The 24,024-nt window shown below is 42.3% G+C and overlaps 3 protein-coding genes and 1 long non-coding RNA gene across 10 annotated transcripts; 1 reads left to right on the top strand and 3 right to left on the bottom strand.

Annotated features, from left to right (window-relative positions):
* Positions 1-105: 105 nt before the first annotated feature.
* Positions 106-4,056, bottom strand: LOC112889872. 5 transcript variants are annotated; one of them, XR_003228216.1, is made up of 9 exons: positions 3,809-4,038; positions 3,600-3,724; positions 2,626-2,834; positions 1,908-2,051; positions 1,532-1,746; positions 1,200-1,458; positions 614-780; positions 421-524; positions 106-329 (listed from the first exon to the last, which is right to left on the bottom strand). XR_003228216.1 is itself a non-coding variant. In XM_025956652.1 (8 exons), the coding sequence occupies exons 1-7, from the start codon at positions 4,018-4,020 to the stop codon at positions 652-654; spliced, it is 1,293 nt and encodes a 430-aa protein (XP_025812437.1). In that variant the 5' UTR covers positions 4,021-4,035; the 3' UTR covers positions 106-524; positions 614-651. The 5 variants fall into 5 exon arrangements, 2 of the variants coding, with proteins under 2 accessions (XP_025812437.1, XP_025812438.1); XR_003228218.1 differs by having other exon boundaries at positions 106-524; positions 1,304-1,458; positions 3,809-4,056; XR_003228217.1 differs by having other exon boundaries at positions 106-524; positions 1,220-1,458; positions 3,809-4,056.
* Positions 4,057-5,066: 1,010 nt separating this feature from the next.
* LOC112890993 (histone deacetylase 2-like) lies at positions 5,067-9,475 on the top strand. 2 transcript variants are annotated; one of them, XR_003228377.1, is made up of 13 exons: positions 5,067-5,444; positions 5,528-5,583; positions 5,685-5,802; positions 5,902-5,964; positions 6,058-6,126; positions 6,231-6,397; positions 7,081-7,145; positions 7,225-7,271; positions 7,875-7,919; positions 7,995-8,045; positions 8,481-8,593; positions 8,988-9,075; positions 9,181-9,475. XR_003228377.1 is itself a non-coding variant. In XM_025957887.1 (13 exons), the coding sequence occupies exons 1-13, from the start codon at positions 5,082-5,084 to the stop codon at positions 9,273-9,275; spliced, it is 1,314 nt and encodes a 437-aa protein (XP_025813672.1). In that variant the 5' UTR covers positions 5,067-5,081; the 3' UTR covers positions 9,276-9,475. The 2 variants fall into 2 exon arrangements, 1 of the variants encoding a protein (XP_025813672.1); XM_025957887.1 differs by having other exon boundaries at positions 8,507-8,593.
* A 4,141-nt stretch (positions 9,476-13,616) lies between these two features.
* On the bottom strand, positions 13,617-14,663 carry LOC112891177. Its single transcript, XR_003228434.1, has 3 exons — positions 14,579-14,663; positions 13,814-13,912; positions 13,617-13,709 (listed from the first exon to the last, which is right to left on the bottom strand). It is a non-coding gene; the product is annotated as an uncharacterized LOC112891177 (long non-coding RNA).
* A 3,609-nt stretch (positions 14,664-18,272) lies between these two features.
* On the bottom strand, positions 18,273-22,324 carry LOC112889953 (putative transcription factor bHLH041). Of its 2 annotated transcripts, XM_025956761.1 has the most exons (8): positions 22,060-22,324; positions 21,869-21,970; positions 21,667-21,772; positions 21,541-21,555; positions 21,416-21,454; positions 20,678-21,337; positions 20,186-20,563; positions 18,273-18,821 (listed from the first exon to the last, which is right to left on the bottom strand). In XM_025956761.1, the coding sequence occupies exons 1-8, from the start codon at positions 22,188-22,190 to the stop codon at positions 18,708-18,710; spliced, it is 1,545 nt and encodes a 514-aa protein (XP_025812546.1). In that variant the 5' UTR covers positions 22,191-22,324; the 3' UTR covers positions 18,273-18,707. The 2 variants fall into 2 exon arrangements, with proteins under 2 accessions (XP_025812546.1, XP_025812545.1); XM_025956760.1 differs by having other exon boundaries at positions 20,678-21,454.
* Positions 22,325-24,024: the final 1,700 nt, after the last annotated feature.

The following is a 24,024-nucleotide window of genomic DNA, read 5'->3' on the forward strand; positions in this document are numbered from 1 at the left end:
GGTGTGAAAACATAAGACCACTGACCTGAATTTGGGCAAGAGCAATGGGTAGCATAGCTACACCAATTTTACCAGTAGCACAGGAACAGCCCCACATTTTACTAGTAACTTCCAATGGTGAAAATCACCTAGTAAGATATTGTGTATAGTGAGGGGGAAGCGGGAAACCATATGGTACATGTTCTACAGACAGGAATGCACCAAAGAACAAAGGTGACTCCTACATGGTCATCCTGCTGGCTGCTATAGCTTTAGCGTACTACTGCGTACAGTTCCGCTGGTATGGGTCCCAAGGGGCAATCCACAGTTTCACGCCAATTTTACATCCCCTGCAAGTAGATGAACATATCATCGTTACATTCAGAATCATACTCTTTCATTGTACTCCGATATGAGTTCTTGCGGTGACTTGAGAATCACTTTTGTCAGTGTCATGCTCAACGATTTGTGTATGGTTCTGTGTGGACTGCACATACTAGTTGAGGAACATACAACACCGCCTTTCAGCAGGATACTAGGATCAACTGTAAGGAAAAGAGAAACTTATCAGCAAAACACAGAAGGACAAAGTGCAGCAGTCAGCTTTGTGGAGAGAAAGAGAGAGAGAGTATACCATGTGTGTTAATTCACGTGTTAAATTTGAACCAAACTTTAGAAGTCATATTTTGTCCTTCCACTTCTCAAGATTAGGCACATCATATCAGATAATTTAGAGGTTGAGTTGTAGAAATTCCATGCCTCAAGCATCAAACGTTTCCTTGAACCTTTGAAATGGACAACCTGAAAATGAGTGCCAAGAATTAATCTGGGTGTCACAGTTAAGAGAACATATACAAGAATACACAACTTTCAAATTTATTAGATCAGACTAATCGCCTAACCCTGAGAGACCCACCAAGATTTAGCATGTGCAGAACTGACAAAGTGGTTATTAATAGGAGAGCATAGCTTAACAAAAAAAAGTACAGTACTATTACAAGTATCAAGAAATTTATGAAACTATAATGCCATAGGTTCAGGGAAAAGAAACGATGAAACCAAGTTTCCTATCTTTCATGCTTGTCCTAGTATGACGAGCAACAACGAGCCTAAAGAAACAATCTTTTCTATTAATGTTTGCCCAATAATAAATTCCATGAAGAGAAAGGGAACAGCATTGATAAAAACTAAGGTCCTAACAAGTAAGAAAAATGATGTACCTTAACATCCAAGGGCATACCATGAAACTGTCCAGCACCCTCAGGTGGAGTCCAGTTATAAACAGCACAAGGCAAGAAGAGAACAGATGCTCCATTAACTTCACCTGTAAATGCTTCATGCTTAGAAAATTTTCTTAAAGCCGATGGTAGATGAGATTTCACAACCCATGCCAATGCTAATTGGTCACCAAGCATTCGAGAAGCCTTCATATATTTTAAGTTGTAAGCTTCAAGGACTTGTTTGAAGAATGCCACTGCTCTGAAAAAAAGGAGAGGTTAATTGAGTTTGCCAGCTTTTTATGATACAATCTATTGGCTAGCTGTCAACTTACTTAGTGATGCCATCCCTCGTGCCTCTTATCGCAACAAACCCAGAGTTCAAGGGTTGACCTTTGTTGTTACGAAAGGTAAGAGCCAGATGACAATGGGGATATTTTTTGAATATATGTCCAAGATCGTCAACCACTGCTATATCAGAATCAGTTAAAACAAAATGATTGAACCCTTCCACCCTATCAAATTCCACAAGCTTTTGCTCCAGAAATGCCTGATACGAGGACAAGATATATAAGCATACAACTCTATCAGTAGAAAATAATGCATAAAGATGATGAGAAGACAGTATAATATGTGTATAGCATATGTAGCTTTGAGAAAGCATATGCAGAAAACCTAAGGCATTTATTCAAATGAAGCGAATAGACTTACAATGTAGGACTTGATTCTTTGAAGCATCAAATTTCCCCGAGAATAATTTCCTTCAATAGGCATTAGTGTAGCGCTCCCTTGACTTACTGAAAATTTTGAATCAGGATCAGTCAATATGATCACATTGCTTCTTGGCATTGATACCTGCAGGGTTCTACAGATAGGATCAGGTTCTACACAACCAACATTACTATTGTTGTTGGAAATAATGTGGCGCTGTATACATTATAAGTTCCGAATTAGATGCAAAAGAGAGATTTGTTTTGCTGTATAGGTAACAACAGCATGAACTCATATATATAGTATCTAGAAAGGGTTATGATAGTGATGTTAGTACTGATTTGAATCAACTAACTGCTGGTTACATTACTTTCATTTTTTTTCTGCCACACAAAAAGGAAACAATCACAGCAAGAGGATGAAAGTACTAACTTGTTAGTAACTCTAATAAATGGAATGTTTGCTATCAATCAATCACAACATGCAATAACACAAGATTCAGGACTTAGTTCAAACGCTGGTTATAGGCTATCACAAAAAACAAGGATGGGAGTACATCAGTACAAATCCAATTGTAATTCTAATACATGGGGCGTCTTGCAGTCATATTATTCACAAGAAAGAAATTATTCGAGCCATCATAATGATAGTGTTAAACTACTAGTTGTGGCTATCAGTAATCACAACCCACACAAACTTAAAGAAAAGGAAGAGTTACCTTTATGAAATTGGTGAAAGTGTTCAAAATGGCCATGGACCTCTCGATCTTGCTATAAGAATGGTTTCCAACAGTTACAGTGTCAGATGGAACTTTGCCATCTCCATCTGGGACAGAACCGTAGGTTGTGAATACAGTAACAAAAGAAATATGTTCTCCAGAATAGTTCCTGTCACTTGATATGCCAATATTATTCAGAGCTTTAAGTCCTGAGCAAAGGAAATACATCATCAGTCGTATAAAATGGAGTATTGATTGGAGATAGCCAGAAGACAACCTACCACCATAAAATGACAATAAAGAACATCATATACAACTATTAAAATTTCTTTACTACTGCCAGAGATCTAACTAAAACAGCAACATTCTAGATTTATCCGAAACATGGTGTTCAAAACAATGCGTCAGAGATGTTGCTTTACTGCTATCATCTAATTTTGTAGAAACAGTGTTGTTATCCAGGTTTCGCTTTATGCCTGTCATAACTAAACAAAGTTTCCAGTTTATTAGGCTATAAATCCAGCTCAACACAATCTAAGTTTACAGTGTCAGAGCCACATTAAGACAAGAACATACGATTGCATCATCAAATCTTTTCCTTCAAAAGATAAATATTATTGTGTAATATACTCTCATTCTTAATTCAAGAAACAATAATTTTCATAAAAAATTGGTAAAGATGGTATAATAACTTGTTCCAGTGCATGATGACTCACTGATTTAAATGGCGATGATTCATAATAATTTTACTTTCCTATCATGTACTTTTCACATTTTTGTCTGAACAGTCCAATGTTAAATCTATACGCCCATCACAAAAATCCCAGCTCTGCCACAATGATATTCGTCTGCCTGCTGCTCAATTTCCAAAGCAATCCTCCGCCTATACGGCTACAAACTGCGATCTGAATTGCTTCTACAGGGACAGCTACATTCAGCATAAATGGAGCTTGCCGAAGAGAGAGGGAAATAACCGTGGCACTGGAGGCGGTCGTGGCGGCCCTGTCCGGCGGCGGGGCCGAGCACGAGGTGGTCAGGCCGCTTCGGCGCCGTGGGAGGTGGCAGGCACACGCCCTTCTCCGGAGACCACGGGTGCAGCCTGGACACTGGCACGGATCGGATCGTCAGGGAAGCGTCCCCATTGGGACGGGAATTTGGAGGAGATGAGAGGAGGGGTTCGTACCGGAGTAGATGAGCGGGACAAGGAGGAAGAGGAGCAACGGGCGGAGGGGGACGGCGCGGATTCGGGGCCTCAGTGTCGCCATGAGGCCGGAGGAACAGCGGCGGCGGAGGGCCTCTTCTCGTCGGCGGCGGAGGGCAAATGATGAGCGTATTGCAGTTAGACGCAGCTAGTTCCGCGGTAATAGCATTTCTGTCCTCGTATTTCTTTATCATTTCGTTTTGGATTCTTTTTCTCCGAAAAATGTCTCCTCTTGTTTATGGAAATGTTCATATTTCAGTGATAAGGATGGAACAAGTTTCAAAATTTTCTTGTACGTCATGCATTTTTATAAATCTTCTTACTTCAAACTTTTAGAAATATATCCTGCATTTTGATTGTTTTAATTTTTCATAAATTAAATTTCTCTAATTTTAATTAAGGTTATAGAAAAAGTGCTTCAAAATTTGCAAACAAATTAGTTTCACAAAATGAAGCACGAAAATATCATAATACGGAGTTATATAAGTTTGACTTTGAGTATAATTCAAAATCAATCTATATTTTGAAAAAAGCATGTGATGCTAATTTTTAGTAACTATTAGCATATTTTTATATAACGTTGCTCAAGCTCAGCACATATCAACAGTCACATTTTTATGCTAGTAGACTCGATAGCACTTCTCTGTTGCCTGCGTTACCAGCTCAACCACTACTAACAGTGACTAAGTGTTTTAAATTAGTGTGGACACTTTATTCCAGCTATACTTACCTGACGAGTTATGCACTGAACCAATATATCATTAATATCAAGTCATATCTTAAATCTAAATTTCTAACCATGATTTCTACATCCTATTGTCAATTTCTATATTGGTACTGGTACGATAATCTAGAATACGGGATAAATGATAATGTATTAGAGCATCTTCAACAGATTACTCATATCTCACACCTAAAATTTGGTAACAGTTGCTGCAACAGATTATCAAAATTCAATCACCAAAAATAGGGTACAAGGATAAATTCCTTCATTTAGGGTGGAGAAAGGTGTGTTTTGGTGATTGCTAAAAGCTTTTAGATATTGAGGATTGGATTGGTAATCTGCTGGAGCACCTTTGATCACCAAAACATCAATAGTTTGGTACTGGGGTGAGGGATGAGTAGTCTGTTGTTGGAGATGCTTTTAGAGGAAAAAAATCTAATAACAATGAAATGTGACTGTGAAATTTAAAATTAAGGTAGTGGTAGATTTCAGCAGTGGTGACATTTCGTACAAAAAATTGAGAGGGCGTGGATGCAAAATACTTGCACAAGAAATCAGGGATGGACCGGACCGCCGCGCAAATGGTGCAGCACGTCAGCACCGAATCCTCCAGGCACCGCCACCGCTGTTCCGCTCTTCCTCTTCCGCGTCACGCGCGCGCCAGAGCTGCGGCAGGATTCCCCGGCGGGAGGCGCAGGCCGCACGCCGCGACCATTCGGCTCCTCGTCCACCCCACACCTGGCCACACGGGCCCTCTCCTACTCCGCCTCCCCCTCCTGCTGGCGGCGGATGGCCTCCTCCTCCTCCTCGCCGGCCCCGGCCCCGGCCGGGGAATCCCTGCGCCAGAAACGCATCCTCTCCAGCAAGCTCTACCTCGACGTGCCCTCCTCCAAGGTCACACTTTTTCTCATCCCCACCTTCCAGGAATCGCGCGGCGGGCCGCCTTCCCGTGTCTCAATCGCATTGTTTCCTCGCAGGCGCCAGTGGTCTACTCGCCGGCCTACGACATCTCCTTCCTGGGGTTCGAGAAGCTGTGAGCCGCCTTCCCGCCCGCCCGCCACCTATGCCGAAACACTCATCCGCATTCAGATGTGCCTGATGATTGACAGTGCGTGCGTGCAACCCCTTGTGCAGGCACCCGTTTGAGTCCGCCAAATGGGGCCGCATCTGCAGGTACCTCACCAGAGAAGGGCACCTGGAGAAGAAAAAGCTCGTGGAGCCATTGGAAGCCTGCAAGGAGGATTTGCTAGTGGTAGGCCGGATACATCAAGAATCTGCGTTTCACCTGGTTCAGGCTTCATACTGCATTTGTTCTGACTTCTGAAGACCTTGCACGGCTTTGCTTAACCAGGTGCACACGGAGAAGTATCTGAACAGCCTCAAAAGCAGCTACAGAGTTGCCTCCATTGTAGAGGTAGTGATTTTTTATAAGGAGAGGAATCAGCCTGATTTGCGGCAAATTATCTATTGTGGTCAGCTAGTGACTGACAGATGTTTGATATCTTAGGTCCCTCCTGTGTCGCTTGTCCCTAACTGGATCGTGCATAAAAAGCTACTATACCCGTTCCGGAAGCAGGTGATGCATTGTGAATTTGTGCTTTCTTCTAGATTATTTGTAAAGCCCAGATGCATAATTTGAGTATTAGGGGAGCGTAATAAATTGTTTTCCTCTCTCCACAGGTGGGTGGGTCAATTTTGTCAGCCAAACTTGCACTCGAGAGAGGATGGTCCATTAATGTTGGTGGAGGATTTCACCATTGTTCGGCAGAGGAAGGGGGTGGATTTTGTGCGTACGCTGACATCTCTCTCTGCATCCAGTTTGCTTTTGTCCGTCTAAACATTTCAAGGTAATAAACCTTTTACAGGTAGAATTGTAGCTATGTCAACTATGTCTTCCTTAGTTTGTCAGACTGTGAGTCCCTTATTGTATGCTTGACTGAACATTTTCGTTTCACCAAGATTAGCAAAGGTAACAGTGACACTGCTTCGAGAGTGTCCTCAAAGCGCAAAGTTACAGGGCCACTACACACTCTGTGGCATGTAACTTAGCACAGCAAGAAAAAGAAAGAAACCCACTCAGCTCCACAACTAACTTAAAGGACCAACACCACTGAGGCCATGCTTGACTGCACATTGTGCATATACTCCCTCCAGTAATGCAAGAGTGTCATTTTGGGTTATGTGCGGTCAACATATTAGAACTTTGATAATCAATTTGAACATCTACATATGGTAGAAGTAGAACTTCCCAAAAGTAGTTTCATAATCATACAATTTTGATAATGGTTTGTCAATCCATGGTAGTAAAAATTAGTAATCAAAGTTGTTTTATGGTGGGGACCACGTGAATGTCTAAAATAGTAATCCGTTCCACGATGTTAATCCATCTTTCATCCTAGAATAGTGCAATGCTTGAAGGCATCCTCCAGACAGTTGGTTGTTACGCAATTTATATTTGCTTGCAGTCAAATGCAAGGGTGTGAACTTAGCTGTACAGAACAAACTGAACCTCCCTTTTAAACATCTGCAGTGTATTGATCATAGACCTGGATGCTCACCAAGGAAATGGGCATGAAAAAGATTTTGCTAATGATGGTACATACTTTTAATTGTCTGTGGATTTTCAGCTCATTATATTTGTCAGTAATACCAGCTTATCACTTATCACTCACAGGAAGAGTTTACATTTTGGACATGTACAATGCTGGAATTTATCCCTTTGTAAGAGTCTTCACCTTGAGCACTCCTTAGACACCTGTAGTATATCAAACTATTATTTTCTTTAATTATTGGTGGTGGTCTTATATATTACCATTATGAAATACAATGATGTAGAGATTACTTATGTAACTTTCTTGTCACTTCTTGAACACAAGTTTTAGTGTGAAACCCTAAATGCATGATCATCTTTTGGAACAAACCATATTGTTCATCCATTTAGATGATGTAATTGTTCACAAATCGAAACTGAAAAACTGCAGTTCCATCCAGCTGTTGTACTGCAATGAATTCCGACTGTCTTATACTACCATCGGCAACTCTCCACATTAATGTGTTATAGACAGCACATTACTTTGTATTTTATCATTCCATCTTGTTTAGAGACCAGAGGGTAGATTAACCTCCTGCCATCCCGAGGAACGTGGCATGGGGACCGAGATTTAAATCCCGGCCGGTCCGTCCCGCACTCTACCAGAGACGCGACCCGTGGGATTCAAACTCTGGTTGCCAGACTCGCACCCACGCGGGATTCCATCTTGTTTGATACCAGATATATTCCTGATTCCTTGTTTCTTTGTAAAGTTATACTTTGGTCCATTTCAGGATTTCACTGCTAAGCAATACATCGATCAAAAAGTTGAATTAGTTGTAAGTTTCATCTTGCAACCTGCCATGTACTTCAACTTTGAGTTGATTTTCTCATTAAGTGATTGTGCATTATAGAGTGGTACAAAAACAGATGAATACTTGGAGCAACTTGACAACGCCCTTGAGGTACATTTACATACCTGCAAAATTGGCCGTAAAAAGAAATATTTATACTAGGTTCATCTTTTGCGTGGTATAATTTTTTCAAAGTGAGCATAGGGTGATTTTTATTGTATCATTTTAACTTGTGATTTTGATTAAGTGCATCTATTGATGATGCTATATATTTATTGCACACATATATTCAACTAAGCAAGGGGCTTGAAACAGTGAAAATCTTGTTCCTTCTACATAGGTTGAGTGAACATAAATAGTATCTTATATTACCTTCTAAGAAATTATCATGCACACTACATCTGGGATGCACTCTTCTCTGTAATGCCAATGCAGTAATATTGGAACTGCATTTCGCTTTCTCCATATTTTTCTAGACTTGTTGAACATAGAATAATTCATTATTGTTTATATTATGCTTGTTTTTAACAAACTTGTTATTCACAGTTCCTCTTGGAACATATTGTTTGCAGGTATGCAAAAGTAGATTTCAGCCCCAGTTGATTGTTTACAATGCTGGAACAGACATCCTAGATGGTGATCCATTGGGCAAATTGGAGGTACTTTTCTCCTATAAACTCCTATCTTCACAAGCACAAGCCACCAAAGCAACCTCCAATATAATTCTGTAATAGCAGGAAAAATTATTAATGGATACACTCTTTCTTGTAATCTTTGCTTTCTATTTTTTGTACAATCTGTTCTTTCTTTTTTTAATATATAGCCAGTAGAGCGAGCCCCTCCTGTTTCCTCCAAAAGATATGCAGAAATCATATCCACGATTTGATTTGATTAGTTACCTAATAAGCTGGAATTTGTGCTATGCCTAGCGGCCTAGGTTTTATCATCCTTGCAAGCAGAAATACTGGAAACGTTGCAACACAAGCAATCTTATTTTGCTTCCTTATCGTTCATAAATTGGCATAAAGCTGCTGAATTTGATATGTTTTGCAGATAAGTCCTGAGGGCGTGGTTACCAGAGATGAGAAGGTGTTTAGATTCGCGAAAGATCAAAACATTCCAGTCCTCATGCTGACATCAGGTGAAATACTTCTGCCTCATTTTTGTAGTTTGTCCTACTAGCTGCAAATCTGCTAATGCCATATTCCTGTGCACAATACCCATTTTGTGGCGTTATTATTATCAGGAGGCTACATGAAGTCAAGCGCTCGAGTAATCGCTGACTCGATCATCAATCTCTCGAATAAAAACTTGATAGAACTAGGCAACCAGCTGGGTTGAGCAAGAACTTGTGATGAGAGTGTTTATCGTAAAGCACACATCTCCCGGATGTATATGTCATTGTGAATAAAAGTGTATAGTACTTTTATTGTGATGGATGACATATATGCCATAGAAAAGGTTTGTACATAACACGGGGCCTTCTTAAATCTTGACTATGTGAAGTCAAGTAATCAATGCGTATAAAGCATTTCAGAAAAGCGGACTACTATCAATTTGGCAGCAGAGTTGGCACAGAGATGGTTACCTATACTCAGCAACTGTACATTGGTATGAGACAATATCCAACTAATTAGGCATGGGACAATAAAGTTTTCCATATCGCTTTAAAAACTGTACTTTTCAGATTGTGCTAGCGCAAATTGCACACCCGAAGTATGATAGCACCTGGCCAAGCTACAGATCCATCACGCTGAACCTGCTTGTGTTGCCTGTTGGCATAAGTTCTGTTGGACAGTGTAGTCTGTAGTCTACGAAACAGTCCCAGTTATGGACCTTGTGACCATTCTAGGCTAGTTGGATGAGACCACGGAGGAAAATCATAGGTTGGTTAGTGGTCAATAGAAGCAAGGGGCATCTTTTGTAGCGAAAACTGTTTATGCTCTATTGTTTATCGCGCTAAATATGCAGAAGCAGGGCGCACCTTTTGTAGGGAAAATGTGCTATATTAATTATCACCACAGCATGAGAGCTGTAGATTTATGAAATATGAATCGACTGTAATTATTTTATTTAATTGTGCCTGTTAGGATTTGAACTCAAAACACATAGTCCTAGTATCATATTGAGTTGTATGCACCGACCATTCTACCAAAAAGTTTAAGCTGATGAGAAAAAAATGGGCAATTCACTTGATACTTCAAATTCGGAACAAGGATAATTATTTCAGCCTTTTCAGTTAGGCGCTTGGAACTGAAAATGCTCATGTCCCTGATGACATTTAGTTTGAAGCTATATTTTGCTGGACAGTCAGGAGCTAGTGCTCCATCCATTCTTTGTTCGTCGATGACTGAATGTATCTGTGATCTGGATCGGACGAACTTCTGTGGCGATGTATTTGTTTGACAACATGCCATCATGGCTCAGGGGATCGCCAATGTACATGACTGCATGAGCATTTCTTGAAGGTTAGTTGCCAGCTGATAAGGAGAGAGTATTGTTCTCCCCAAGATCTCGGTCCCTTTCTGCAGTAAAAGCAGGTGCTGATAAGCTGATTGTTACCGGCAGCCCCTTCTGAAGTTCTGATGCCGTGCGTGGTCTGCAGCTTCTGATGTCCTTTTTCTCGCACCGCAGCGCTGTCTGCTTCCAACGAACTGTGGAGCGAGTGAACGCCGGCAAGAGGAGGTGAAAAGGAAAACATCGGCGGCAGCGTCAAGGTCGTCGCCGCCGGTGACGGAGGTGGCGGAGGACGTCTTCGTCGAAGACACCTGGTTAGTGGTTAGTGCCTGCCTGGAACTGCTGCTTAAGAGGGGGCAGGCGACGCCTGGCTCCATTGGTCACCACGGTCGATGCTGACCGTCACTTTCCACACAGTGGTTTTCTCAGTGTCTTGGCCTCTTGGTTTTCCGGTGAAAGTAACTGCGAAGTGGCTGGAACTGGAAAAGACTTCCACGGAGACTTTGGACGATGTGGATGCCAGTGGCAGCTTCCAACTTCCACCACTAGTTCATCTTCCACACGTGTCACGATGGAAGAAAGATGGATTGCGCGGAGACGCTAGGACGTCACATATGCGGCGCTGCCGCCAAAGAGTGAAATGGAAATATTAGGCCGGTCATTCACTGAGCTTGTTCTAAACCGCCGTTCAAATGCTACAAGGTGGTTAGCCGGAAAGTCTATTTTGGTCAACCATTGGGTAAATGATACGTAGTGACTAGTTATTTAGTGTTTCGGTAAGCAATGGACAAATGGTCACATATGATGTCGCTTTTCTAACATGGATAATTAGATGTGACAAATGGGAGATAACTCACATAGACACTTGTTTTGTGGCTTCATCATAAACCAACATAACCAGTGCATGTATTATCATCTCATCATGTAATTATCAGCTTTAGAGTCGATGGTTGGTCTAAATTATATCATTATCTCCAACTCACTATGTTCTCACAATAAATACATAACTACATTTGATACCAATTAACCATTTCATATATCATCACCTTACTGTGCTATTGTAGTTCCATTTTAGAGTAAAAACTACTCAACCACTCTATGTATCATCATTATTAGATTCTTACTATAGTTAGAGTTTGATGTTACTTAACCACTTCATATATTATCATCAAATTCTTACTACAATTGGAGTGGTTCTTTCTTAACCACGCTTTAAATATTATTATTTGGCTATGCTAGATAGTCCATTACAATGGATGCTACATAGAACATGTTTTAAACAATAATATTTTTAGTTGTAAACAAAATTCATAGAAAGTATCAAAATTATGCTATAGTACTCCATCTTACCTTTTTTTTACCTCTTGTAAGAGTTAAAATAAATATCTTCCCTTAATTTATTTCCGTGGAAGAAAAAATAATCAAAGGAAAAGAATAAATAGGCTGGTTTGTTTCTACGTGCCGATCTTGAAGGACTTGATTGGCGCATGCCAAAACTGAAACCACGCATCAGTGCTGCTATATTTCCGGTCATGCGCTAGGAGCGCCGCTGATTTTGCGCATCTAGGACGTAAGTTTAAACTATTCTTGGACAAAATAATCTCTACTCATTACTATTTCTTGATCCGTCAATCCGAGTTCTATTTGGAATCCGGATGACCGTCTATTATTCACTACAAGAAAATAGCTTATTTTCATCGGCTAGAAACTGTCGAAAATAGTCAGAAAGCCGTCGAAAATATATATATTCATCGTTCAGCTGATGAAAATAGGCCGACGGAATAAAATCGACGAAAATGAACGCATTTTCGTCGGCAACCGACAAAAATACATATATTTTCGTCGGCCAGCGAAGCCGACGAAAATATTGCTTCTATTTTTGCCGGCCGACGAAAATATATGTATTTTCATCGGTCGTCTGCTAAAAAAACTGAAGGAATCCCAAGAAGCTTTCGATTTGCAAGTGCAACAACCTGTATTGAGAAAAGGCTTCATTAATCTCATAAAAATCAACATGAGATGGCTCTAATCCAGCATTTGCGATAGCCTTTGGTATGGCAAGTGCTGGAGTGGTTGTAAAAAGCTCTGGAGCCTGTATAAACAACATTCATAGTTGAAAAGTTACTATTTTAGAATACGAATGACAGGAATTGATAAAATTTGATATCTAAAATAGTAGCATAAACATAAATCAAATATGAAAACAACAAAACAGAACCAAGAAGAAATTATAAAGGTAGGCTAATTTTCCTTGATTTAATGGGAATGAGGCATTACAAAGATATTTTTACTTTCTTATGTGATATAAATTATTTACACCAACTTATGTTACAATCGTAAAGAAATTAGTTACAATTTAGAGCATAACAAGATAAGTAAAACAGCATATTGCAGGAAATACTTAAACATTTCACAAAATAAAATAACACAAGATAAGTAAAACTGTTATGTGCATTGACCATACAATAACTGTTTGGAAAGCTCGTTATGTAAGGAGGCCCATTGTACTCCTGCGAAGCAAGAATTATGATAAAAGTGCATGCCAGTAATTACCTTGTTCATAACCAACTACAACATTTATTTCGTTCATAACAACTTTGATACATGAGAAAATTACCTTGTCCAGGCTTTTATCTTTTTCGATAAGTACTGGTGGTCTTCCCCTCCCAACAGGAACTTCAATCTGGTTCACAAAACATTGAGCATAAGAAAAAACCAAACAAAATATATAATATCTAGATCCAAGAAAAAGAGAAAATCATCGGAACAATCTCCCATGCAAAAGCACCACTGTCACGAGCAGCAATTCCACGCTCATTGCTTTGGATAGCAAAAGCATCCTATGCATGGAAAAAATGTAAAATCAAATTTGCCAGTAATGACAAATATATTTATTGCGCTATAGAAGAAAATAAATTGCATCAGATACAGGAAGACTCTTAGGCAACTGATACATGAAAATAATCGATAATAAAAATGAAAACGGCTACAAGAAAATATTTGATGTATAGAAGGGTAATGTTGTGTACTGAAGAGCAGCTCCTAAGAGATTAAATCTATATTGCTTCAACAAGGATACAAATAGTACTCATTTTAATATGGCACATCTACTTTCATCTTTGGAAGCAAGCAAATGAATGGTGCATCTACAGATCTAGAGCATCACATAAGCCCACCCTAGCAATCATACGAAAATCCTAATAGAAACACCTTGAGCGGCTTGCCTTGCATGAGCTTGTCCCAAATTAGCACTCAAGACGTTTCCAAAGTAGACCTCCTGCACAAGGGACGGATCCACGTTTGCTCTTTTCAGAGCGGCTAACAGCCCCAACCAGTGGTCATGTCAGTGCTAGTGGGGGGCAAAACAAATATTTACATCTTGTTCAGTGACGATGTACATGCAGTGAAAATGTGTGTATCACCTTGAATTGCTATAGAGCCAAGTTTTGTTGCAGGCAAGGAAGACAAGGCACCAAGGAAACCACCCATAGGTGTGCGTGCAACCCCAACAACACATACATCTATGAGAAAGGAAGAAAAAGTTAGTGATAGCAGAATATAGCAAAACCATCTAAAATACACCTCTCTCCCATTATATCTACAATATATTGTAAACCATGCCTCCCGTCATCAATTGGTACAAACAAACGTGGAAAGCAAATACCACACTACAGTTGGCATTATATTATAATGAAACAAAAATAATCGCAGGAGCTGTTACAACCAAGTACATGTGTAACACTTCCCCCCCCCCTTAAAAAAAAAGTACATGTGTAGCACTCCCTTCTGCACAGCCCGAAAAGGGGGAAAACAGAACTTGTGCTAACATGTACGAATTTTGCAGTGAAATCAGAAGTTTCTACTATCAACAAACTTTGGAAAGCAATGGACGCCATCAAGCGAACAGATTATGGGGAACACAAGGATAACCTGATAAGAGCAGGAGCATGGAGCACCCAAAACTCCCCATGGCCGCAGACAGGCACTAGAATTACACGGAAAGCAACCAATCCTGCCTTGCAAGCAAGCTACATAATAATCCCAAAAATTCGGCCCAACAGAGCGAAGCCCGCCCCCCAGCATGTCAGATCGCTAGAACTATGATAGCATGCTCATCGAGTCATTGCCCAAGATCTCCCAGGCGGCTTTGAAGTCTGCTTGAACAGATGAGAGGGAACAAACAATACCTCTGGGGGCGATGCCGTCGGAAGCCATGGCCGCGCCGCCGGTCCGAACTGCCTAACCAACCGACCTGCAATTGGATCGGATCCGCAAACAAACAGCGGGGGGCCGCGGGACCGGCGGCGGTGGCGAGGCGCTGGGGCGGCGGCGGCGGCGGGGGGCCGTGGGGCCGGCGGGGGTGGCGTGCGGGCGCGGCGGCGGCGGGGGCGCAGGCAAACAGAACGTGGGGATCGGAGGCAGTTATATACTTAGGTCAACACTATTTTCGTCGGGCCTGATTTGAGCCGATGAAATTAGACGTATTTTCGTTGGCCTCACCCAGACCGACAAAAATACATCTAATTTCGTCGGCTTATACAAGCCGACGAACTAATTTGGTAATTTTTGTCGGCTTGATAATTTTCGTCGGCTTGCCTTAAGCCGACGAAATTAGAAATAGCCCACGAAATTAAGCTGCTTTGGTGCAGTGACTGGGAATCGGTCCTACACTTGTCCTATCATACCTTCTTCGTGTATACGAAGTAGTAGACTTAACTAACTCAATTCTTAGAAAATCGCGAATCAGATCATTTATTCTTGCCTCAACAAGAGAAGCACAAGCCCCCTCTTTTTCTTCTTGTTCCCAATTCACTACTAAGCAAGTTCAAACAAATTGACTATTCGTGTGATAAATTCTTTGAGTTAACTTGCTATTTTGAAATAAAATTGACAAGTCAAAGTTAGAGATTATCTTCTTCTTGCAGGAGATCCTGCGGGAAAAGTGTTGCTAAGTTTCTCCCTTCATCCATTTGATATGCGACTGCAGGTCGAACCGAAACAAAATATTTTTCCTTGCTTTTGAGAATTTTTTTCATTGAACATAAACCCAATTTTTCCACCTAATATCTTATCCGCCTCTTCAGAAAAATGAATATCTCCGGAAAAGATTTTGAGTTCTGTATGGCTTTTTTTTCTCTTCACTCGGACCAATCCACCTAGTCGACTTCTTGTATTTTTTGTGAGTTGTGTATTGACTCCAATAATACTATTATCAAGTACCTTTAGAGATGAGAATCTTGGCAAGAGATGCAGTTCTTAAAGAATGAAAAAAACCGAGCTACTTCTTTTTGGTATTTTAGACTAAATTCTTTTGTTCCTCGATGCTCAATAAAACCCTCTTTTTTTAAGATGGAATCTTCCTCCGGGCTCCCATATTCGTCTTCTAAATCTTCCTCTGAGTCTTCTTCTAAAGTCCCATATTCCTTTTCTGAGCCATCTTCAGAGCTCCCATATTCTTCTTCTGAGTCTTCCTCTAGAGCCCTATATTTATCTTCTAGGATTTCATATTCGCCCTCTCCTTCTCGGATCCTGTGTTCATTCTCTGGGCTACCGTATTCTTCCTCTGAATCTTTCTCTAGAGTCCTATATTCGTCCTCTAGGATCCCATATTCATCTTCTAGGGTTTCATATTCGTCCTCTAGAGTCCTATATTCGTCTTCTAGGATTTCATATTCGCCATTTCCCTCTCGGGTCCTATGTTCATTCTTTGTGCTCTCAATTGGTCCTCTAAGTCTTCCTCTCGAGTCCTATACTCTTCCTCTCAAGTCCTATACTCTTCCTCTCAGGTCCGATATTCTTCCTCTAGGGTCCTATATCTAAATTTAACAATTCCTGAACCCCTTTTATCTTTTCTGTATCGTGGATCATCAAAATAAGCAAAAATAGTATTTCTACGTAAAACACCCATAAATGGTATTTCAATTGAAATACCCAAACGGGATATTAGCTCTTTCTCTTGTTCTTGATGGTATTGTAATGGATTGACGAACCCATTTCTTCGCTTTTTCGCCAACAAATCCAAGATATCTTGAAGAATAGAAGGATAGCCAAAATTCCAATGACCGTTGGACACGATCTGATCTGACGTTAAATAATAAAAAATTTTCCTATCTTTTTTACCAAAAGTATCCAAGAGTCTATGGCTTACTTGATCATTAGCTATTGATAGGTCAAAGATATCTCTTCCATGAACAGAAAAAGAATAAGTATTCATTTGATCTTGATCCTTGTGGAGCGAAAAGGATGCTACACTGGATCTGCACATACTTACTGACAATATCCATAAATGGCTTGTTTTTGGTAATCGACGAAGATTACCATATTGATATTCGGGCGCATGGCAAACATCAGTACTCCAATGCATTTTCGCGTCAGATTCGGAATAAATATGCTTTTGTATATTTTTCTTTAAAATGCAAAGTGGACATTTCGGCATGAATCTCTGCAATTACTTGTTCGGATTCTACATATTGATCATTTTGCACTAGAATCAAGCTTTTTAATGGAATATTCACACTATGTATAATATCTTGAATCTGAATAGTTACATCCAAGTCTATATAGCATAGAAAAGCAGGTTGTCCATGATGGGTACATGTGGGGTGAACCAAATCCTTATTAAATTGGATTTTTCCATTCGAGAGGGATCGTACAAGGTCGGCAGTACCCTCTGTGAATACTCCACCAGTATGAAAAGTTCTTAGTGTTAGTTGAGTCCCTGGCTCCCCAATGGATTGACCTGCAATAATGCCTACAGCTTCCCCCAATTCAACCAGATCCCCATGAGTGGGACTCCGCCCATAACATAATTGACAGATCCAAGATGTGCTCCGGCAAGTAAAGGGGTTCTAATATATATTGGTTGTGCTCGAAACGGTTGTCCTCGAAAGGCAGTTATGGATCGATTGACTAATCCAATTCCAATATCTTGATTTCGAGCAGCAATGCATCGTGAACCAATATATATATCGTCTACTAATACACGACCACTTAGTGTTTGGACAAAAAGTTTTTCCGTCATCCCATTTCGAGGACTCACAGAAATACCTCGGATAGTACCACAATCTCTTCTACGCACAATAATATGTTGAACTACTTCAATAAGTCTACATGTAAGATAGCCAGCATCCGTTGTTCGTACAACAGTATCTACAACCCCTTTTCGGGCTCCGTAGCAGGAAATTATATATTCTGTCAAAGAAAGTCCCTCGCGTAAATTGCTTTGAATAGGTAAATCAATCATTTGTCCTTGAGGATCCGCCATTAACCCTCTCATACCTACTAATTGGTGTACCTAAGATGCATTTCCTCTGGCTCCTAAAAAAGACATTAGATAGACTGGATTAGAAGGATCCGAAACCGCTTAGAATTAGCGTTTGACAAGTAAAATAGAAAAGACTGAAGTCCTCAACCGACACGTACTATATTATTATATATAGATACATATGGTGTATAATATATATATTTTTATATGCTAATTAATATATTTATATAGCTTCCCGTAGCAACGTATAGGCATATTTGCTAGTTAATGTAAAAAATATTATCTCACATGGTTTTATTTTGGATCCATCAATATTAATTTTGAACTGTAAGGAATAACACAGGTTATCTACATGGGCCTTGTTTGGAGTGTGTGAGAGCTAATGCAACTATGAACTATCCCCCATGATTGACACGTGAGGAATTCTTGTGATGTTGAATGTCTTGCTAGATTTCTTCAAAATACCTATAAAACAAGTCGGTCCGTAGGAATTCCATATGATTTGCAAGAGCCCGATCCTTTTGTTGTAAGAAATTTATATGAAAAATTACTGTAGAATTCATTTATTTTACTTCCTTATTTTTACTTTGTCCTGATAAGGAGGCCTTGGGGTCGTAGCTTTGCATAAATGAAAGTGCAAAACATGGTTTTAGCACAAGTAAAGCGACATTACAATATTGAGCATTTACATGGTTAAAAGTGAACCACTTGAGGGCACATGCCCAAAGACAAAATTTACTTCACCACAGACAACCAAAACTAACATCATCCTAATGACTAAGATGGCTAATCATCACTCCCGGTTTGTACTTACCTCTCCCCTAACTAGTGACTCCTGACTTAATTAACAAACCCGATCGAAAAACAAGAGTCTGATCAATCTTACCTAAAGATGCACAAGACAGGGAAAACGACCGAAGAAAATCAAACAGACTACAGACAGGCCACTGCCACCAAATACTAGTGTATGGTTCCTCTCTCCCTGATCCGGTCAAAACTGATGTGCTAGCTTATCTAGGAAAAAAAAAAGCTCCGGCGCGGTGGGCCACGGCCTACGGCGACCACTGCGGCGGCGGCGGCGATGGCGGCCTTGCCACCGCATCCTCGACAGCCTTCGCCACAGCTTCCTTGAGGGACGTCTCGTCGGGCTCGTCGTCGTCACCACCCTGCAGCGTTAGATTTGACAAGTGGGTGGGTACCCATCGTTAACTTTAGGCTTCACCAGCAAGTACTCTGACCATGTTCATCTCTAGCTAATGCATAGACTTTTCAAAGCTGCTGTTGATCACGAGTAATTAGTGGTCACTGTCAGCGTATGACAGCGTCAAAAACAACTGCTTAAGAAAGTGCACTTATTTTTTTTTTGAGAGGTAAGAAAGTGAACTTAGGTGTAGAGGTATCTAGAAAAGATGACGTCATGCGCGTCCGAGGATTGGTTTTGGGCATAATTCTCTACGTGCCATTGAATCTTTCGAAATCTCATATTCGGCGGTGCGGCGGTGTCAGTGACACAGGTGGGTCCTATGCGTCAGTTAGATGTCGATGGTAAATACGGGATTATAAATTTTTTCGGTGGCAAATAATTAAATTAACGTTTAGCTAGGACCAAACCTTAAAGTATTTTACTTGAGGAGAACGTCACGGATGGATTTCCGTGTTGAGAGGATCAGAGAATACACGAAGAAAATTACAGTAGTTAACCTAGTTTAGTTGTCAGAGTCGCCCTACTCGCCATTGAAATTTTATTAGTCGGAACCAACATGTGCGCAATTCAAGTTCAAGTACAATATGCTTTAAAGAAGAAAAAAAGGTGGTATATTCAACTATGCTTATGTGCTTAATTGGTCAATGCTAGTGATGGAGTCATGTCTTCTAGAACCAATTCAAAGAGACCAAAGATAACTACCAATTTGACCAGTACGGTCCACGTCTTTTATTACGACATGTCATGGAAGGACTAGTCAAGATTCTTTAAAGGTCTTTTGTTTTTTTTTCTTCCACGAAGCTATACTTTATGTATTTGTGCCATTTTTTTCACGGGCATTTCAAAGATTTTTCCAAGCCAGGTCAAGGACATCAATTTTCTTTCCCTTCCTATGAAGGGCGATTTCGATGGTAGAGGCATGCTGGTGGACCATCGATCAAAATAGAATATTGACCTTACTATTGTACATGTATGGCTTGTCCACGTAGGATCGTGTCGTGTCGTGCCGTGTCGTGTGGCACGATGCGCACATATGCGATGTGCATATATCCAATATTAAATCAAAGTTATCGTAATAGCGGAACCTGTTTGGAAGTCTTTTAATTAGATCGCAAAATCATAGAATCATAATAATTAGAAATGCAAAAATCATATTATGTCGTATTGATTATAAACCTTAAATCAGTCCAATCAATCTATGTCATATATAAAACCGGTTCGTGCAACTGAGATTGTGACACGGCCTAATTCATAAACCGATTTAGTTTTTGAAAATAAAACTTATATAATTTTAAAGGGGTAAATATAGGGTTGCATTGTCCATACCGCGACTCGCAATGTGATGCTGACTTGCGCACGGCGGTTGCTCCGTTGCCGCGCATCGACTGTCACCACCGCGAAGCGCCCCGTCTTCTTGATCCCGGCGAGCATGGCGAACACTACTTCCGACAGGTCGCACTCCGCGCGCACCATCACCCTAATGCTCACCACCTGAGCTTGACCGCCGGCGGATGTCGACGCGCCGGTGGTCACGTCGACTTGCACCCTCTCCGACGAGTCGTCGTCGCTCCCGGCTTGCTGGGTCTCGAGGGGCAGGCCAAGCTGCGCCTCGAGCTGCCGGTTCTTCTTCTCGAGGTTCGACACGTCGGCGATGAGCTTGTGCATGTACTCCGTCGTGTTTGCGAGAACCGTGGCCTTGTCCTTCTGCAAATAATCGATCACGATCGGGCGCGTTCAAATTTTCAGTAATGTTGCAAATTTACATGTTTGTAAATTGTAATCAGAAATGTTGATGATCTTTGGTTGGGTTAGTTGTACCTTTGATCCGGGAGGGAGCAGTGCTCTGAGAGTCTGGAAGCTCTCGTTGAGCCGCTCGCGGCGGCGCCGCTCCGAGATCATGTGGTGCAGCTGGCTGCTGGTGTGCTGCTGCGGCGGCGCCGGGGGCGGCTGCGCGGCGGCGGCGTCCTCCTGCTGGCGCGCGGCGGCGAGCTCCCGTTCGCGCATTGCCACGTGCACGCTCAGCATGAGCGCGATGGCCGTCTTGACCATCCTCTGCCCCGGCGCGCCCGGCCGCGGCCGCGCCCTCGGGGAGAGCGCGGCGCTGTACGCCCTGAACGCCCCTGCCCGACGCCGCTGCGACCACCGGTGGCGGACGAGCCACGGAGGGGACGGCCCCGGTGGCACGTTGGGGGATGCCGGCGGCGGCAGCGGCGCGGAGGAGATGATCGCGAGCATTGCCTCCGCTATGGCCGCGTCCTCGGCCTCGGACCCCAGGAACGGCGGCTGGCCGTACACCGGCGGGAGCAAGCCGGGCAGCTGCACCGCCGCCGGGTGCAGCGGCAGCGGATGCGGATACCGTTCTTGCGAGGACGGCTCGGCGGCGTCGGCCATCGAGCGGATGAGCGTCGAGTACTCGGGGCTCCCGATGGAGATGGACGGCAGGGAGGACGACGACGACGAAGGCACCGCCGGCGCCAGCTGCATGAGTTCCTCCATCAGCGACTGCTGCACGTGGCCCGCCACCGCCGCCGCCGCCGATGTGTCCGACAGCCCCACCTCGATCTCGCCGCGCTCGCAGCCCATGAACACCCCCGTCTGCACCCACCACGTCGATCCGATCGATCAGCCATCTCCGTTTATGCAACGCAATGCAGCTCACCATCAACAATCGGGAAACGTACCTTCGTGCCGGCTTCCTGGTTGGTTGCAACAAGAACAATAGCGTGGAAATGTCAGCAATATCAGCGTCAGGTAGTATTCAAAACATTTCGCAGGAGGGTGAGGTGGCGCGTCTGCTGAGTACTGACATGGTAGAGCTGCTCCTGCACCTGCAGCGACGCCGCCGCCGTCAGGTCCGGCTCCGGCAGCTCCATGTACGCGCGGCCGTCCTTGTACGCCCACCCGGGCACGCAGCTGCACGCGATTCAAACTCGACCGACCGCCGTCAGAGACAAATCGAGCGAGCTGGAGAGCTCCCAGGATCGAAAACGGAGTCGCGACGCGCCTTACCCGCTCACGGCGGCGCAGAACGCGCGCCGGTACGCCTCGAACACCTCCCGTGCGCGACCGCCGCTGCCGTCGCCGATCCACGCGTCCACGCAGCGCAAATGGCTGCCCATTCCAACACACGCCGTCGATCGGGTGGAACTAAAGAGCTCGATCAAGGGATGGAACGCCATGGCCGGTGGTGTTGCACGTACCTGGAAGGGATGAGCTGGCCGGCGATCACCGGCGCCCAGAGGCAGATGTAGAGGCAGCCTGGGATGCGGGTCGCTGCGCGCTCCAGGACGCGCGCCCGGGGCCCCGCGGCGAGCGCGAAGATGGCGTCCATGGGCGGTGCGGCGCGGGTGTCCCTCTCATCTTTGGAGGCCACGGCGCCATGGCCGGAGCCTCTGTATATGTACCTGAGCTCAGCGCATGCGTGCTGCCATGGCGGGAGAACGGAGGAGGAAGGGGGCCGGACCGGCGGAGTAGGTGACAGAGAGGGTTCGTTTGAAAAGTACAAAAAGGGACGCCAAAAAGGATAAGAAAAGGAGAAAATTTGCTTGAGGAGGAAAAAGAAGATAAATGTTAAAAATTAAAGTCACTCAAGCTTCGGGTTTATCCGCTATATAGCTCATCTTTTTAGCTTATTCACACACTAATCCAACATGGTTTGAAATGTCCATATGTAAGTATATTATTTATATTATTAAAATAACACTATTTTCCGATACAATGTGAGACGACAGTAGTATTTTTTTTTAATTTCAAGATCTGCATGTCAGTATCCCAAGTGCCAACTAGGAACCAACTTGTGTTTATTCATCACATCGTCATGTGGATCTTGGTATGATCCAGACACAGTTCAGCCAGTCAGCTAATCATGCCTCTAACACTCAATCAGCAAATAATAGCCAGTCCATTTTTGTGCTGTAGATTGACGGTGCTTTCGGAAAGAGATCTTTTAATTTTCAAACCACAAAACTATGACGATGTACTCCGAGGATGAACTTGCTGAGAAAATGAGTTGCAGCGGAGGGTCGAACTTCAAGGGTCTGGCGGTTCTTGCACCTTTTCCGAAAATATTAGCGCATAGTACATGTATGTAATCTATGCAATGTGGAATCACGTGAGAGTTCTTGGATGGTACAGCCAACAAAGTCAAACTTGCTCTGTCATACTTTATTGGAACGAGTTCATGTTTCGTCACTTCAAGATTGAGATCTGCGATGTGCTCATAGAAGTACAGTTGCGTACACGCAGGGCGTGCATGTGAGCGTCTGTGTTTGTACTGTGTTGCGTAAAAAAATAGTTTCCGGTCAATATACCATTTTTGTGAAATTTTAGACTGGGTATGTGAAATTGTCTCAAAATAATGTTACTTACAAATTATAACATACACTACCGGAGAGCCACGCTTGGCCGAGTGTACAAGTCTTTGCCGAGTGCACTATTTCGAGCACTCGGCGAAAAGCCTCTTTGCCGAGTGTTATACTCGGCAAAACAAAACACTCGGCAAAGAGACTCTTGTCGAGATGTTATGATACCATATGGAAAGACTATGATAAAAATTTAAAAATGTTTCATGAAAATTTGTCAGGAACATGCTTAACACCTAATCCGCCTTCATATGAAATCATGAAATTTGTTTGGACATGTTTCATTTGTAAGCATCGTATGTTACAAATTTCACGAAACCTTGTCAAATTTTTATCACAGCCTCCCCATATGATGTCATGACATCTCGACAAGTTTCATGATTTTCTAACCACATTTGTTTTTTATACAATTTAAAAACAACTGGACCGCAAAGTTTGTGTTCAAATTTTGTGAACAGGATGTTTGAATTTTCTGGTGTGTTCGTGGATACGGTGTCAACGTGTGCTCAATAACATGAATACCATTTTTCCATTCAATTGTTTCCATTCTTTGAATGACTTGCAGTTCAAATTTCAATTATCCTTAGAAATTCAACTAAATGAAATAAATTTACTAAATATAGCGAACACTTCGAGTAATGAGTCCAAATTGCATATGTAGTTCCAAATAATGTAGGATTATAACAGAAAAAGTTTGATGATAAAAAGAAAAAAAATAAATATATTTTGCCAAGTGCCAAAAAAAAGCACTCAGCAAAGAATGTCTTTGCCGAGTGCCAAAAAAAAAGCACTCGGCAAAGAAAA

Source organism: Panicum hallii, chromosome 4, assembly GCF_002211085.1.
Source record: "Panicum hallii strain FIL2 chromosome 4, PHallii_v3.1, whole genome shotgun sequence".
Lineage (NCBI taxonomy): Eukaryota > Viridiplantae > Streptophyta > Magnoliopsida > Poales > Poaceae > Panicum > Panicum hallii.

What these genes read in the sequence shown, in the direction of transcription:
- LOC112889872 (XM_025956652.1), bottom strand. Translation starts at nt 4,020, where the DNA reads ATGATAAAGAAATACGAGGACAGAAATGCTATTACCGCGGAACTAGCT. An exon ending in TGTCCCGCTCATCTACTCCG is followed by an intron (nt 3,725 to 3,808) that starts GTACGAACCCCT and finishes GCCAGTGTCCAG; the next exon opens with GCTGCACCCGTGGTCTCCGG. An exon ending in AAAGAATCAAGTCCTACATT is followed by an intron (nt 1,747 to 1,907) that starts GTAAGTCTATTC and finishes TCCTCGTATCAG; the next exon opens with GCATTTCTGGAGCAAAAGCT.
- LOC112890993 (XM_025957887.1), top strand. Translation starts at nt 5,082, where the DNA reads ATGCAAAATACTTGCACAAGAAATCAGGGATGGACCGGACCGCCGCGC. An exon ending in ATGCTGGAATTTATCCCTTT is followed by an intron (nt 7,272 to 7,874) that starts GTAAGAGTCTTC and finishes GGTCCATTTCAG; the next exon opens with GATTTCACTGCTAAGCAATA. An exon ending in ATCAAAAAGTTGAATTAGTT is followed by an intron (nt 7,920 to 7,994) that starts GTAAGTTTCATC and finishes TGTGCATTATAG; the next exon opens with AGTGGTACAAAAACAGATGA.
- LOC112889953 (XM_025956760.1), bottom strand. Translation starts at nt 22,190, where the DNA reads ATGGACGCCATCTTCGCGCTCGCCGCGGGGCCCCGGGCGCGCGTCCTG. An exon ending in TTCTGCGCCGCCGTGAGCGG is followed by an intron (nt 21,773 to 21,868) that starts GTAAGGCGCGTC and finishes AATCGCGTGCAG; the next exon opens with CTGCGTGCCCGGGTGGGCGT. An exon ending in TGCTCCCTCCCGGATCAAAG is followed by an intron (nt 20,564 to 20,677) that starts GTACAACTAACC and finishes GATTATTTGCAG; the next exon opens with AAGGACAAGGCCACGGTTCT.